The sequence below is a fragment of the Triturus cristatus genome, chromosome 5_1 (assembly GCF_964204655.1).
Source record: "Triturus cristatus chromosome 5_1, aTriCri1.1, whole genome shotgun sequence".
Taxonomy (NCBI): domain Eukaryota; kingdom Metazoa; phylum Chordata; class Amphibia; order Caudata; family Salamandridae; genus Triturus; species Triturus cristatus.
The window spans coordinates 224,198,568-224,214,825 of NC_140587.1; the positions used below are offsets into that span (position 1 = coordinate 224,198,568).

The 16,258-nt window shown below is 43.7% G+C and overlaps 1 protein-coding gene across 1 annotated transcript in view; it reads left to right on the top strand.

The window, feature by feature from the left end:
* The window catches only part of COL22A1 (collagen type XXII alpha 1 chain), a 1,010,593-nt gene that overhangs the window by 451,453 nt on the left and 542,882 nt on the right, over positions 1–16,258 (top strand). The window contains exons 6-7 of the mRNA XM_085604869.1: positions 11,797–11,920; positions 13,983–14,258. Of these exons, the coding sequence (XP_085460995.1) occupies positions 11,797–11,920; positions 13,983–14,258 (400 nt within the window). The remainder of the gene's footprint in view (positions 1–11,796; positions 11,921–13,982; positions 14,259–16,258) is intronic.

The window sequence follows — 16,258 nt, forward strand, 5'->3', positions numbered from 1 at the left end:
TCAAGGGTGCATGTTGGTTTTCTAGGCTTGACATGACTTCTGGATACCACCAAATTGTTTTGCATGAAAAATCTTGTTGTTTAACTTCGTTTCTCACACTTGAAGGGGCTTTCCATTTCAAGACGATGCTGTTCGGCCTTGCTTCTGCATCTGTAGTATTCCAACGGCTAATGGAGGTGTTATTCAAAGATGTAGAGGAGATTCTATGTTTTTAAGATGATGTGTTAGTGTTTAATGATTCCAGGAACAATCATGTTTTGAATGTGCTGGAACAGAAAGGTGTGACACTCAGAGCGGATAAGTGCAAATTTGAAGTGTCCGAAGTTACCTATTTGGGACATAAGTTATCTTCTGTGATCTTCTGTGGGTGTTGAACCCAAAGAAAATGTTGTCAAATCCATTGTTAAGGCCCCTGTGCCTCAAAGCAAAGATCAACTTAGATCATTCATGGGGTTGATGGAATATTATTCCAGATTTAGCCCTAATTGTGCACAAAGAACTTATGCCATGCGTGGTTTAATAAAGAAAAATTAGCAATATGTGTGGGATGGCTTCTGTGAGGAAGAGTTAAATGATGTGAAGAGGGCGATTGCAAACTCCATTCCCCTAAAACCTTTTGACACCAAAGATCTCAGTATAATTATCACTGATGCGTGTCAATATGGTTTGGGAGCTGTGTTACTTCAAAGGAGGAATGGGCGAGAAGAAGTAGTTGCTTTTGCCAGTCGCAATCTCAAGGGTGCTGAGTCCTCATATTCTGTGGTGGAATGTGAGGTTTTAGCCTGTTGGTAGGCGGTGAAACATTTTTGACAATACTTGTGGGGTACAGAGTTCAGTATCCGCGTGGATCATAAACCTTTGATCGATATGTTTACCACTAAAGGAGCTGGAAGAGCAATTCCCAGGATTGCTAAGTGGCAGTACAGAACGCAAGAGTATTGTTACAAAATGGAATACATCCCTGGTATCAGAAACATAATGGGTGATTGTTTGTCGAGACTTCCTTTGAGGAGCAGAGAGGATGATCTTGCCATTTCGGAAGAGGATGATGAGGTGATTAATGAAATATCTAATGTGTCGCAGTGTGCTATTTCTGAATCTGAGTAGATTGAAGCCTTGAATAGTGACTGCGCTCTAAGTAAGGTTATTGAATATACTTGCAAGGGATGGCCCAAAGAAAAATTATAAGATGATTTTTTGGATGCTTTCAGAAAAATGGAGTCTGAGTTAACTGTGGTGAGAGGTTTATTGAGAAGAGCTGATTTATTAGGACTCCCTTCCACTCTGAGAGATACAGTTTTAGAATTTGCTCATAAAGGCCATATTGGCATTAGAGCAATGAAAAGAAGGGTGAGAGAATTATTTTGGTGGCCCGGTGTTGATAGACAAGTGAAACAATTTGTAGGAGGATGCAAGGCTTGTTTTGCTAGTGATAAGACACAGGTCACTGTTCTGTTCCCACCCCCATTATGGCTGTTCCTGTTCCTGATGTTGCATGGTCTAAACTAGCTATGGATATAATTGGCCCGGTGGGTGTTAGTCACGGTCATATGAAGTATGGGATTGTGATTGGGGATTATCACTCTAGCTGGTTGGAAGTAGCCTTTGTCAATAGTATTACATTCGCTGTTGTGGAAGAAGTTCTGAGGAAGTTATTTCGCGAAGGAGTTCCAGAAGAAATTGTTACTAACAATGGACCGCAATTTGTATCCCATGAATTTGAGGCTTTTCTAGTTTGTTTTGGCATCAAACATGTTTGTACTTCGCTGTATCAACCCAGGATTAACGGTTTAGTTGAGAGGTGCTACAGGATAATAAAGGGAAACATACAATTATCTGTGGCAAGTGGTTTAGATTGGGTGCAAGAGGTAAGTAATTTGATTTGGGCTCTTCGCACTACACCTAATGCAGAAACAAAAGGTTCTTCTTTTATGCTACTTAAAGGGAGAGTGCCACGATATTTATTGAATAGATTGTGGATGGAAAAGAAAATGGTTCCTACTGAAGTGTTGCGTGAGGTGAAGGAGAGGTGTGTGGAAGTCCAGAACAAGTAGACTACCTCAATATCCAAAACCTTGGATGTGGGGGAAGGAGATTATGTCAGAGTGAAAGTTCCATTTAGAGATGCTAGGAGAATATCTTGTTTTTCATCGCCTAAAAAGGTGGTTCATGTCAGCAAATATTCAGTGATACTTGATGATGAGAAGTGCTGGAACAAAAGCGAGCTATCTGTAGTGCAGAAAAACAATCCAGGTGTTGTGGAGCAAAAAAAGAGTTCTTAACCCTGCTGCTGTCCTCAGAAAGTCTGATAGAAATGTTCATTTGCCTTCCAAGTTCCGAGACTATGTTTTGGATTAATCATTTCGGATTGTTATTTGATCTGCCGTTTACAATCTAATACTTTATATAGTTGTGTTGGGTAGTACACGCCATTCTGAATTTGGTTTGTGTTTTCCATTTTGTTAATTCTTACTTTTATGTTTTGTTGTGTAAGGGGAAGATGTCTTGGGATCTTATGCTAGAATGTAGAATGTGCCAGGAGTGGAATGTTGACATTCGATGTGGGAGCGGCAGTTTATGTAAGCCTGCTTCCCTGTCGGTCCATGCTGAAGATGCTACAATAAACACAAGATTGTAGAAAACTTACCTGTCTCTGTATTATCTTTATAGGACCAATGGCTGGAACCAATGCAAGGTGACAGAAAAATGTGATGTGTCACTTTATCTCCCCTCATCTTTCTGTACAATGCTGCCTCCAATTGGGGGTGTAAATAGGATGTGTGTAATTTCTTGTTCAGGTTGGGGTGCATTTTGCTATATTTTGTATTCTGCTTTGTTAATGGTTGCGGTGGTTGTTACACCAATCAATCATTCAATCAGGGGTTGGTAAAGTGCACTACTCACCCGTGAGGGTCTCAAGGCGCTGATGGGTGGTGGGTAGGGCAGCTCAGGTCAGTTGAAAAGCCAAGTCTTGAGTGCACTCCTGAAAGCTAGCAGGGTTGGTGTACGTCGTATTTCCAACGGGAGAGAGTTCCAGGCCATGGCCGCGGTGTAGGAGAAGGCCCTGCCTCCGGATCTGCTACGGCGGATGCGGGGGACTTCTGCCAGGGCGAGGTCGGCCGAGCGAAGGTTTCTCACTGGTGAGTGGAAACTCAATCTGTCGTTGAGGTACTTGGGCCCGATGTTGCTGAGTGATTTGTAGGCGTGTGTGAGTAGTTTGTAAGTGACTCTCTACTCAATGGGAAGCCATGGAGTCTGCGCAGGTGCGGGGTCATGTGCTCGTGGTGTGGTGTTCCTTAGATGAGCCTTGCGGCAGTGTTCTGGATGGTTTGGAGTTTGCATAGCAGGGATTTGTTGATTCCTGCGTATAGGGTGTTTCCGAAGTCGAGCCTGCTAGTGATGAGGGCGTGGGTGACCGTCTTTCTGCAGTTGGGGGGGGATCCATTTGAAAGTCTTACGAAGGATCTGGAGGCAATTGGAACTGGTGGAGGAGACGGCATTGATTTGGCGATTCATGGAGAGGGAGGAGTCCAGGATAATGCCAAGGTCTCTTGCGTGGTCCGTAGGGGTGGGGGACGGACCGAGGGCTGATGGCCACCATGCGTTGCTCCAGGCGGAGGGGCGGGTGCCGAAGATGAGGACTTCGGTTTTGTCAGAGTTGAGTTTGAGGCAGCTGTCCTTCATCCACGATGCGGCGTCCTTCATTCCTGAGTCTAGTGTCTTCTGAGTTCCTGGTGAGGGAGAGGATGAGTTGAGTGTCGTCGGCGTAGGATATGATGTTAAGTCCGTGTTTCCTGACGATGTTGGTGAGGGATGCCATGTAGATGTTGAAGAGTGTGGGGCTCAGCAAGGAACCCTGGGGAACTCCGCAGATGATGTCTGTTGGGTCGGAGAGATAGGGGGGGAGTCTGATTTTCTGAGTTCTTCCGGATAGGAAGGAGCGGATCCATTTGAGGGCGTTTCCCTGGATCCCGGCGGTGTGGAGTCTGGTGGTTAGTGTGCGGTGTGAAACGGTGTCGAAAGCTGCTGAAAGGTCCAGGAGGATGAGGGTTGCGGTGTGGCCCGTGTCTAGTAGCATGTGGATGTCGTCAGTGGCGGCGATCAGGGCCGTCTCGGTGCTGTGGTTGCTCCGGAAACCGGATTGGGACGGGTCCAAGATGCAGTTTTCTTCGATGAACGTGGTCAGCTGGGTGTTGATGATTCTTCCCGAGACTTTGGCGGCGAAGGGCAGGAGTTCATTTGCTACGTCCTAACCCAAGAAGTTGAGTCTGTTGCCTTTGTGGGGGAAGAGAGGACCGCACAGTTTGTAAGGGTGGTAGACCACATCACCATTGCACGAGTGAGCACACTATTAGGGACTGAATAATTCATTTACACATGCACATTAAAGCAGTAATGTAGCAGCCACATGACTACCGACGTCACACGTCTCGCTTCCTCCCGTGGATCCCTTCCAATGACCCTGCATGGAGAGAGCGGTCACCCTCCTCCACACGGGGCCTGGTTTCTGCCCTGTTGAAAAAATATATACTTGTGTGTTCCTTAAATGAGTGACACTAAGTCACTTCACACAGGCATGTTGCATTTCAGCTACAGCTGATAAATATCTGCTCATTCAAGTAATTTAATATCCTTCTGCTTTGCAATCTTTCATCCGTTCATTTAGATCCATTCTCCCCAAAAGGTTTCTATTTAGAGTAGCTGACCTACTGAGGCTGTGAAGTTCTCAAACGTCAGGGAGCTCGGACTACTCAGCATGACGACAATGTGGAGGCCTCGAGGTATCTGCTCCAGCCTGCGTGTATTTCTTTTAAAAATAGTTTGCTTTGTCCTTCAAATGTTTAATGGTCTAAACTTCGCCTGCCGAGCATGTGGGGTACTTTTTATTTGACCTCTATGACGTAGATGCCCCGTCACTGGTGACGCAGCTCAGTGTCTTTTCCCAGCTTCCGCCTTCAGCTTGCATTTGCTCCAGGCCGAGGCAGGCGAGGTTATCCAGGACAGCCGCTGTGGAGACACAGCGTGTGAGAGAAGCCTGGTTCCTGTATTTGCCAGCAGCTGAACTACTGTTGTGTTTTTCAAGCTGTTCACACTCAAGCGTCTCAAGATGAGAATGTACACTTTATTCACCACCGCACTAGGAAGGAAACAAGATATTTAGAGTTCTTTGAAGCACCCTCATACTTTTTCATGAACTGTGATAGAAAGACAAACAAGTGAGCTGCATAGATATCTTATTTGATATGGCCTTTCTGCTTCGTATCGCTTGTCTCAATAATTGGTAAATTTTTCTAAACGGAAATTGCACCAATCACACAATAAAGTGTGATTCACACACAATAAGTAATTTTGTTTTAGGGAGAAACAAGGGTTATGAAAGGGAGAGGGCGGGGTGGCCAGGTAAAACCCGGTGAGGGCCTATATGGATCAGTGTAGGCATTCCTTCAAACCTTTCCTGTCACCCAGTGAGGCAAGACTGCCTCATGCCCTGATCCTCCCAGGATTGGACTTGGAAATGCTCTTCTAGCGAGACTGCAAATCCCGCTCTTAAAGATACTCTCCATTCCCAGCGCTGGGACACTTCTTACAGGGGTAGCTATGCACTTTATTAAACCCGTATTCATTCATTCATTCAGACTGCAATCAGGTATTTACCATATCCCATCATCATCGACTCACACTGGCTGCCAATTCAGAGGACACAATAATGTTCACAATGCACTTTTGTACTTCCACAGCATTGTACCTCAATGCACTTATCTGCCAAGGCTTCTCAATGTAGCTGTTGGCGACAGAAGGATCAGAGCGAGATTCCTCTCCCCAGGAAAGCTGCAGATTCCCGGCTGCACATACACAGCTCCAGTCCTTCTCTAGATCTGCCACTCCTACCAATGGATCGTCACCATTGTCCTGGCAACATCTGAAGACCCATCCTTTCACTCTTTAACCTGTAGTCACAACTCCCCCTCCCTCTCCGGCCTCCTGCCCTCAGTCATCAGTACTGCTGATAGGCTCAGTATGCGGTTCTCGACATAGGCCATTGATTGTTTGCTACTGTCAGTGCTAGTTTTAAATATTGCACTATTAGAAAACCTCCCTTAGCCTCACCTAACCTAGGATTTATCCATTGTTGTTTAGAGGAAATGGCCTTTGGCTCTCCTTCTCTGTATTCTAAATCTATGAGATCTTTGATTACAAACGTTCATTCTCTAAGAATATACTATACAGGTTGTTGTGATCTAAAGTGCTCATATACGTTTCCATGGACTGAGCGCTACATTCAACTGTTAAATAAGCAATTAAATAAATAACTTAATGTGGCATTTCCCACCCCAGAAAGCACACATCAAACTTCTAGTGGCAAAGAACACAGTTCCTCATAGTTTAAAAATAATATGACTGGTCAGGACCCACGGGTGGTGGGGGAGGTGGGGGTGGTGGGGCCTAGAGCTGTTCAACAACAATCCATTTTATCCCATGCTGTGAGCCCCCAGCCTAACTGCACTTAAGTTACCTATCTGGCACATACCTTCCGAACAAGCCCCTCCCGCACAAAAGGATACCCACTCACCCTGTCAGATGTCTCAAAGTGCTACTCAGGCCCCAGAACACCCTACCCTACTTTCCCTCTGTTAGACCTGACTTTTTCAGCGGATTTATCCCCAGACATTTTTTTTTTGGGTCTTCTCTTTTTGACCCTGTTTGTGTTGGTTTCATGACTGTGAGCACTTTACCACTGCTGATCAGTGCTAAAGTGCATATGCTCTCTCTATAAATTGTATTTAGGGATTGGCATTTCCATGATTGACTTATTTGTTTTACTGCTAATACCCTAGTACAGTGCACTGTGTGTGCCCAGGGCCTGTAAATCAAATGCTACTAGTGGGCCTGCAGCACTGATTGTGCCACCCACCCAAGCGGCCTTGCAAAAGGTTCTCAGATCTGCCATTGCAGTGTCTGTGTGCAGTTCAGTACTGCCATGTCGACCTGGCAAGTGCACCCACTTGCCAGGCCCTAACCTTCCCTTTTCTTACATGTGAGTCACCCCTAAGGTAGGCCCAAGGTACCCCTGCGGGCATGGTGCAGTGTATGTGAAAGCTAGGACTTACATGATGTTTGTGGCATGTCCAGATAGTGAAATACTGCCAATTTCATTTTTCACTATTGAAAGGCTATCTGTCCCATAGGATAGAATGGGGAGATTACTTATAACATCTTATAAGTATAACTAACCGTGGGAACAATATGGGAAAGTGAAGGTTAATATGCCTGAACTCAGAATCTAAAGATGCATCTTTTAGTATGGATGATTTTTACATTCTGTGTTTGAAAATACCACTTTTAGAATGTAGGTATTTTCTTGCTTAGCCATCCAGTGTGCCTCTGCTAGGATTGTGTATTGACTGTCTGGCTTTGGAGTGAGAGGGGCTGGGGATGTGCATTCTGTTCAGACAGCCACTTGGGGACTGAGGGGGTGAGGTGTGTCCTGCCTTTCCAGGCTGAATAGACCTGGGCTGCACCGACACCGTCGCTGCCTGACCCGAACACCGACTCGCTCCGTTGCCTGCACAGTGACCTTCCAGCACTGCGTTGAGCACTGCCTCACTCCGCATCGTAAGCTTTGGCCTCATGATGCCGTTGGACGACTGTCACAAAGCCACTGCCTGCACCGCGACATGAGGGCACTGCATGCTGCACCGCTTTCATTTCACATCGCAACTGCAACGGTTGTCCCGAACGGCCCGCATCAAGGTGTCAGCTGCAACGTGAAAGGTACTGTCTACGAGTCTGTCGACGCTTTAGCTAGCCCGTACTGACGCAGTTGGCTGGTACCGTTAGACTGTTGCTTTCAGCATCGCGGAAGCCCTGGACAGAGCTACCGACTCGGAAGAACTGTGTTTTCAAGTTATTTTTGCAATTTGAAGGTTATCTTGCAAAATACTTATTTTTTTACAGTATTGTATGTTGAATTCTTGTCGTATTTGGTCTTGTTGGTTTAGATAACGTTTTGCTTATTTTTCTAAACCGGTGTGGTGTCCATTTGTAGTGCTTTCACTGTCTTACTGTATGCATGCACAAACGCTTTACACACTGCCTCTGAAATAAGCCTGTCTGCTCATGCCAAGCTACCAAGGGGGTGAGCAGGGTTTCTTTTAAAAGTGTATCCCCCTTACCCTGCCTAGGAAGAAGGGTCCCTACTTGGACAAAGGTGCCAACCATTACCTACTAGGGACCCCCATTTCTAAAACCCTACATGACAATACAGTGCCCCCTGCACTGTCTGAGCTGCCCTCCTAACACCTACTGGTGACCTGTGGGAATTGCAGACTTCTTGCCATTCTCTGTTCTAGCATATTCCTCATAAGGGATAGCAAGCACTATATAAATGCAAACATTTTCCCACTTCTAACCCTCCACTATCCTTCTCAATCCAAATAGCAGACTAACATATCCACCGCTCAAATAAATGTCATATTTCGCTATACCAATTCACCACTAATCCTTTATGAGTTCCAGAGTAGCTTGCTACTTACCGAAAAAGAGCTTAAGCGCCTCATCAGGGGTCGTAAGCGCTATATAAATGCAACTATAATACTATACAATATCCTACCCATTGATATCTTAGTATGAACTAGTTAAGACAGGAAGCAAGTAATAGTTGGAGGAAATGGAAAATTCCAACTGCCACTTTTATCCAAAATGTGGACATTTTTAAGCAATTGGGCATGTACAGTAATAAATTTGCACAGCCCTTAAAAATGTGTCTTGCAAATGATATAAGTGTGTGTTGGAAGCTTAGAAATGGAAAATGTGAAGGATTGGCTTTTCCAGAGAAGTACAAAAATCCTCTGTCAATTCGGTCTTGAAAATGGGTACAGTTAAGGTTGAGAAGGCTAGAATTATCAGCTTGACAATGTCATACAATTTCAAGTGTAGTCTATGAATCGCCTAAAACATATTGAATCTGAGACAAATGTAGACTAAGGTCTGGTCACCCCCTGGTGTGCGAACAGAAGATTGTTGTGAAAATATCATTTAACATATAGTGTGCCAAATATTGTTTACAAAAATATCACTCCACAGGATTTAACAGAAAATGTTCTGAAAACAATATTTAGGTCACAGTATAAATGCCAGACAATATTTCTGAAGAAGTTATTCTCACTTGCAACAAACCTACGTGTACTATTTTTTGTGAATGAACAGCGCTTACTTGCCCATTATGACATCTAGACCTGAGGTCAGCCAATTGCAACAATTAATCCAGTAGTAGCACTGTGTCTATTGGACAGAGTGTCACGAATGAGAAGAAGAATGATCTTGGGGGAAACTGTAGGAACTTTTAAAATGACATTGCAGAATGTTTCTAACCATTAAAGCTTATTGTTCATTGTATAGTTTACTGATAAATAGGTTTACAAAAATATGCGTAGCACCATTTCATGTGAATACTGTGATCTAGATTTGTATCTAACACACTAAGGGGCCGATTACAATGTCGGTCGGTAAGCTTCCGACCACTTGTCGGAGGCTTGCCAACCATCATGGTAGGTTTACAGTCCGACTGCCCAATTATAATAGGCGGCCAGAGTGTAAACCGGCGGTCTTTCAGACTGGCTTCGCCAGTCAGAAACCTTCCATAATCCCCTATAGACGGAGTTTCCGCCGACGGGATTATGATGTCAGTTTCCGACAGGCTTTTCATGTTGGGCTTTCCGAAATGAAAAGCCTGTCAGAAAGTGACTTTGTGGACCCCTAGCAGGCCCCCTCATCACTCAGTGGCCTTCAGGTGGGGGCTGGAGGACACCTATAGTGTCCACCTGTTAATCCCTGCACCGTCACGGTGCCTGCCACGCGATTCAGGGATTAACAGAAGCTCCCATTTCTCCATTAGAGCTTGTGCTGTGGCCAAATTCCGACCATAGCACAAGCTCCCATAGAGAAATGGGAGTTTGTATCCGCATCATGTGCGGTTGTATTGTAATTGGTCACGAGACCACAACCCACCGACATCATAATGATGCCCTATGTACAATCAGCGGAGTGCACAGAAATGTGCAAGAGAGGCATGTTAGGAATGCCATTTACCTTTTTTCATTACCCTCTCACTTGTAAGTACTAGATCTGTATTCGCCTTCCCCTGAGTCCTTCTCCACTACTGTTGTCCTAGGTTGTCACCAAGTTCATTCGCTATATAATTATCTCGCTTCCTATCTTACTTCATGTATTTTTGCTCTCGGGGACAGTTTTGAATGCAGGATGCCTTGTGAGGAAGCTCATGTTGAACTGATGTCTGAAACCTGCTTCTGCTGCAGAGGGATGTATCTTTTAAACAAAATTGCTATTTTACACTTCAACTAGAAAATTTAGCAGGAGCATAAGCATTTTGCCCCCTTATCTGCATTCATGTTAATTTTAAGCTATTGTTTATGCAACATATGTTGTACAAACATACAACATGTGTTTAGGGGTGGGCAGAATTTGCATAGTCGCGCTACGCAAAGCTCCGCGAAACGGTAAAAAATCTCCGTGAGCACCCAGAGTTCCGCCCGTTCGCGATGCGTTTTTCCTGTTCGCGAACGCTGTTTGCGTGCTCAGCGAGAAATATCTTGCGAACTTGCCAATGCGGTTGCCAATTGACGCGGCCATCTTGTTTCACTTGTTCAGTTCACTCGCGATGCGTGTTTCCTGTTCGTGAACGCGGGCGCGTCCGAATGACGTGTTCACGATCGCAAACTCCCGCGGAATCGCACGGCCGGCTACCAAAATCTCGTGGCGCACGCGAACGGATAGGAAAACTCGTCGGTGAACTCAGGAATCCCGGTAAGTCGCTCCCGCGAACACACATTTTGAAAGCACGGACAAGGGCAAAATTCAGCGACGCCGCGGATCGCAGAATTTTTGGCAATTCCTCGTTCTCCGCGGAACTGCCCAAATTCCACAAATTCCGTGAGCGGAATGGAATTTACCGCCCAGGCCTACATATGTTGTGCAATTTTGCCTGCTAGAGTACTCCATATACTGGACAAATGGCAGTTTTGGGTCTTCATTATATTTATTCGGCTCTACTATTAGATGGAATCTTGAATCCGATGCCTTACATTCTCCTATTGAAGCTTCAGACTGATGAGTGAGGCTAGTCATGCTTCAAAATGCTAATTAATAATACTATATGAGTTCAAGAGATACTCTATTCATGATGCTACGACATCTTGAAGGGTCCTCTGAAATACACTTCACTCATGTCTGACATGTAACATGGTAAGGAAGCCCTATGTACATGGATTTTCGGTCAAGAGCATGAGAATTAATCCTAGGCAAGAAACTAGTTAAAATGGTTTGAGGATATTAATACATTCTGAAAGAGATTTGAGGAAATGTGTGAAGGACTTTGGATTGATTTGTGTTCTTGTATCTACTGATATATAATGTGTAATTATTTTTGATGTATAGAATTTCAAATATGCCTGTTCCATCATTTATATGAATACATAAAAAGTTTCCAAACACGCCTCAGCTGTCTAAAAGTTCTTAATTCTAAGAAATAGATCTTGTTCCCAGTTGGTTTCACTGGCTAACTGCTTACAACATATGAACTTGAGTAAGTTCTGACAGGCGAGTATCAGAAAAATGCTAGCTGTGATCCTAAATGTATTCATTTTTGAGTTTTATATGGCGCAAACTTGACCAGAAGGTATCAGAGCCCTTTACAGAGTTTGCACAGCAGTATTTACAGTGAATGTGTATAGCTTGCTACTCCCTCTTTAATGACTTGACCTGAATGTTTGACTTCAGGGACGTCTTTCCTCAAGGCTTGCCTGATGAGTACGCCTTTGTGTCAACCTTCCGGTTCCGGAAAGCTTCCAGGAGAGAAGACTGGTATATCTGGCAGATCATTGACAAGTACGGAATCCCACAGGTATGGAATGGACTTTGAGTTCTCCCTTTGGCTATGATTTTCTAAATTGTTGTGTCCTATAACCGCAGCAGTTTTGAATACATGCTTCAGATAACTGGAACTACTTTCCTCCCTGTAGTCACTTGCATTTGAAACAAGGGTCTCTTGCAATGTAATTTGTTCTAATGTGCCCTGGTTGAAAAGCTTTGATTGGAAGATGCCAATTACCAAGCAAAACACATATTCTGGAGCAGATCTCCAAGGCTCAACCTCTTTTCATTTTACAAACATTTTATTTCGTGTGAACCATTGCATCGATGAAACATAGCCAAACTTCTAAAACGATATTATTTATATTATTCTGAGGTCCATCAGTCTTCACTTGAATCCACAAATGATTACAATGCTGGTAAATTGACCATCCATCTTATTAAACCCACAGCTATAGCACAGAGGCCTCTTACATATTATATGATCTGAAATTGCTAAAAGAGGAGAGGCATAGCATCAAACCTATAGAAAATTAATGGTTTGAATTACATTTAGATCTGCCCCTTCAAGAAAGAAGTCCAGAGCTATTCACAAAGCATGTATAACACTTGTTCAGTGATCAAAGAAGATATATGAAGGCCTGCTTTGAGCCTGTCTGCTTTTTCACATTTTCCTTTTGATTGAATTTGCATTTATACTTTTGAAACCTTGAAAGCTAATTTGGATGGGTTGATTGAAATATGCATAAATACAAAAGTAAAAGCAGGGTGCACCTGCCTGAACTTAAGCTTTTTCAAAATGGGGATAAGAAATGCCTCATTTTAACTACAGAACATTATAAAAAGGAGCTTGTCCTGTGGAGACTTACCGTCGCAGCCACAGGACATTAAGCTTTGACCCCTACTACACCCACGTGGCTGTGCAAGCAGAAGATAAAAAGGATCGAAACCTGATCAATAAAAAACGACTGTAACCACTTAAAGACCCCCAGAAAATATGGTCCGGGGGTTTGCACAGTTTTCAAGGTGACAAATCTGTGTACACTGAGCTTCCTTAGCTACCGGTCTTCCCTATCTAAGGTCCGCTGTCTAAAGAAGGATTCCTTTACCATGCCCATGTCCTTCTTGTTCACCGATTCGGAGTTAAAAAATAAATCAGCTCTGCCCAAACTCGACAAACATCCCTTGATATAATTTAGCCAGGGAATATGGTGGTCATGGTCGAGGGCCATACAATCTTTCAAAATCAATTTATTTAGAGTTGTCCCCTGACTAAGCCAGATGTCTAAACACAGGGAAAGTGAGTGAAAGGCCAGCAGGTCGGAAAGGTAAGCCACACCCAACTTTTCATGTACAGCTAGAGTTGAGGCTCCCTGAGGCACACTTGAAAGATGTCTCAAAAACCTATTTTCAGCTACTTGTAATTCCTCATGGGCGATGTATCCCCAGATTTCATTGCCATAGGACACCTTGGTGACACTCTTTGCCCGATATATCTGCAAGAGAGCCCCGATCGGTCTCTTCCCTAGTCTTGAGGCAAAGTTAAAAATGGCGGCATTGGCTTGCACTAAATCTCCTTTCTTTCTGATCAACAGTAAAATATTAGCAATTTGAAGAGCTTGTCATATTTCATTGGAACTAGTTAAATTGTAAAACATACTAATGAGAACAGCACATTCAAACATTTAAGTATCATCTGAGGTGTGATGGTAACTTTGGATCATGCGTATAGTGTTTGGAGGCTGAGTAATGCATAGTCACCAGGACAAGTGACCATTAATCGCTCTTGGAGAGAAAAGAGTGGATTTGTGACCAGCTGCTGTAATTTACCAGTTTGTGCATCTTTCTTGCAATCCACTATTAGATAATGTCCTGCAAGGAGTGTGTGCATCAACATATTTTACTGTGGCTCTTAAATTCCTTTTTAAATTCTTCAAAGAATATGTCCCACCCCTTTGTGAAAGGCAGCCCCATGCTGTTAGTATACTTTCTGTGAAGAACCTCTGGTGTGTTAGCATAATGCTGTGAGACTGTGTATTGAGAAATCATCATCCTTTAGCGCATGTTAATGTTTCTTCTTGTTTCACACCTAGGTGTCCATTAGGTTGGATGGAGAAAATAAAGCATTGGAATACAGTGCTGTAGGAGTGACTAAGGATGCAGTGAGAGCCGTCTTTCGCAATGCAAAAGTCAGCGAGTTGTTTGACCGCAACTGGCACAAGATCGCCCTGAGTGTCCAAGCCAAGTCTGTCTCCCTCTACATCGACTGTAAATTGGTTTTGACTGTACCCATTGAAGAAAGAGAGAACATTGATATCCAGGGAAAAACTGTGATTGGCAAACGTCTTTATGACAGCATACCTATTGATGTAAGTGGAGAAAATTACGAGATATTGTAAGCGTACGGTCTGCTGTTTGTACCTATTGTATTAAACGCATGATACATTTGATGATATGTGATGTTATGCTATGTGCATTTGCATGGTATCGTCCACTACTAGTCTGGTACTAAGATGCTTTCTTAATCTGGACATTATTTTCATATCGGTTTGATAAAATATTTTTTATGGTGTTGTATTTGGTTATGGATGGTTAGTACAGCGGTGTGTCAAGTTGGCTATGGTTTGTGTTTTTTTAATGTGAAAGTACAATGGGTTTGAACCTACTGAAGATCTCTAAAGTATATTGTGTGTCCTGGAGGTTGTGTCAAAGGACAATACAAGTTCATTCCTTCATCACTCTCTTACAAGAAATATACCATACCATCCACAGACAGCAAAGAATATGGAATAAATACAAAACCACTGACCACCTTCTACTGACGTTTCTCAAGACATCATGTAGGCAATTCATCACAGCAGCCAAAGCCATATACTTTTCCAACACCATCAAAAAAGGTTTCAACCTAGGCTGTACCTCTTAAAGGCAATCTAGTACTGCAACAACCCCCCGCCTGACAATCCTTTCCCACAGCTCATAGAAAAGTGTAATGCCATCTAGTTCTTCAGTGAAAAAATCTAAAACAACCAAAAGCACATCAACCACACCAAGTCTGTTCTCCTCTTACATGCATCCCTAAGTGTATCATCCTGAATTTATCAGCCTACGAACTCATGTCAATTGCTGATCTTGCCAACCTACACACCTCCTTAAAAGCTACTTCCTATAAAGGTGATACCTTACCCTCAACATCATCAAAACCCTCTCTTGGCAAACTCTCTCATCACTCCTCACCATTACGTCTCTCACCCACATACACCATCTTTCCAGATGATCTCAAAACAGCCCATTCCTCTCACTCCAAAAAACCAACTGAACTACTACTGGCCCATCACTCATCAACACCAACTATCTCCTTTATGACTACTTATCCAGCGCTAGATGATACAGCAGCACTTAGAAGGCCTCCTTATCAATCATAGATGTCCTCCTCACCACAGATAAAGAAGATCCTTGTGTCTTGGCATTGCTAGACGCTTGAGCTGCCTCTGACACTACCAACCATTGAACCCTCACCCACACCTTGAAGTCTTTAATGGGATTTGCTTGCAATGGCCTTCACTGGCTGTCATCTTAGCTATCTAACATATAGCAGTTTATTCACGCTGGCATCTCCATGTCCCAGTAGCTCCTTATCACTTGAGGAGCCATAAAGGTATTCATATTGCCCTCCATCCTCTATAACCAATGAATGGTCCTCTTTAGGACTTCACTCACCAATAAAAGCATAAAAAATCACCAATACACTAACAATACACAGATCTATTGAAAAGTCTCCTCCGATTCAGACATCCAGCTTCTCAGACTGCAGCTATACCTTCTCCTGAACTAGATGTTGAGCATCTACTTGACACTCAACCTCTCCAAAACCAAATACCTTCTGTTTGCCAAGAACAACAGCTATTCCAAAACGGACTCAACAACATGATTTAAACTTTCTTGCTAAAAAAGTGGAATTGTCCCTCTCAGAATGCAACTTTGGAACTGCGTTCAATCCTTCTTTGTATTGCATCTGGCTGGTGGCAATGCCTTGTTCTACTGTCTCCTGGAATCCAAACTGGCCCCTCATTGTGGTATCCTACACTCCAGTGTATGCCTCATCACTCATCAAGCATCAAGGGCCTGATGCAATTTGACAACATCACTGGCACCTTGATAGAACCCTATTGGCTCCCTTTGCCGTATCATCTCCAAAACCAGCTGCATCTTCTACAAAGTCACCATGACCAGCTGACTCTCTAACACACCCTCTACGGTCCCCCTCAGCACACCCGTAACCCTTGCAGCCAGAATACTGTCAAACTAGTGACTGGTGACAAAGAGCAAAAATGGAAAAATAAAGAAACCAGTCCTCTCTATCTAAGTACCC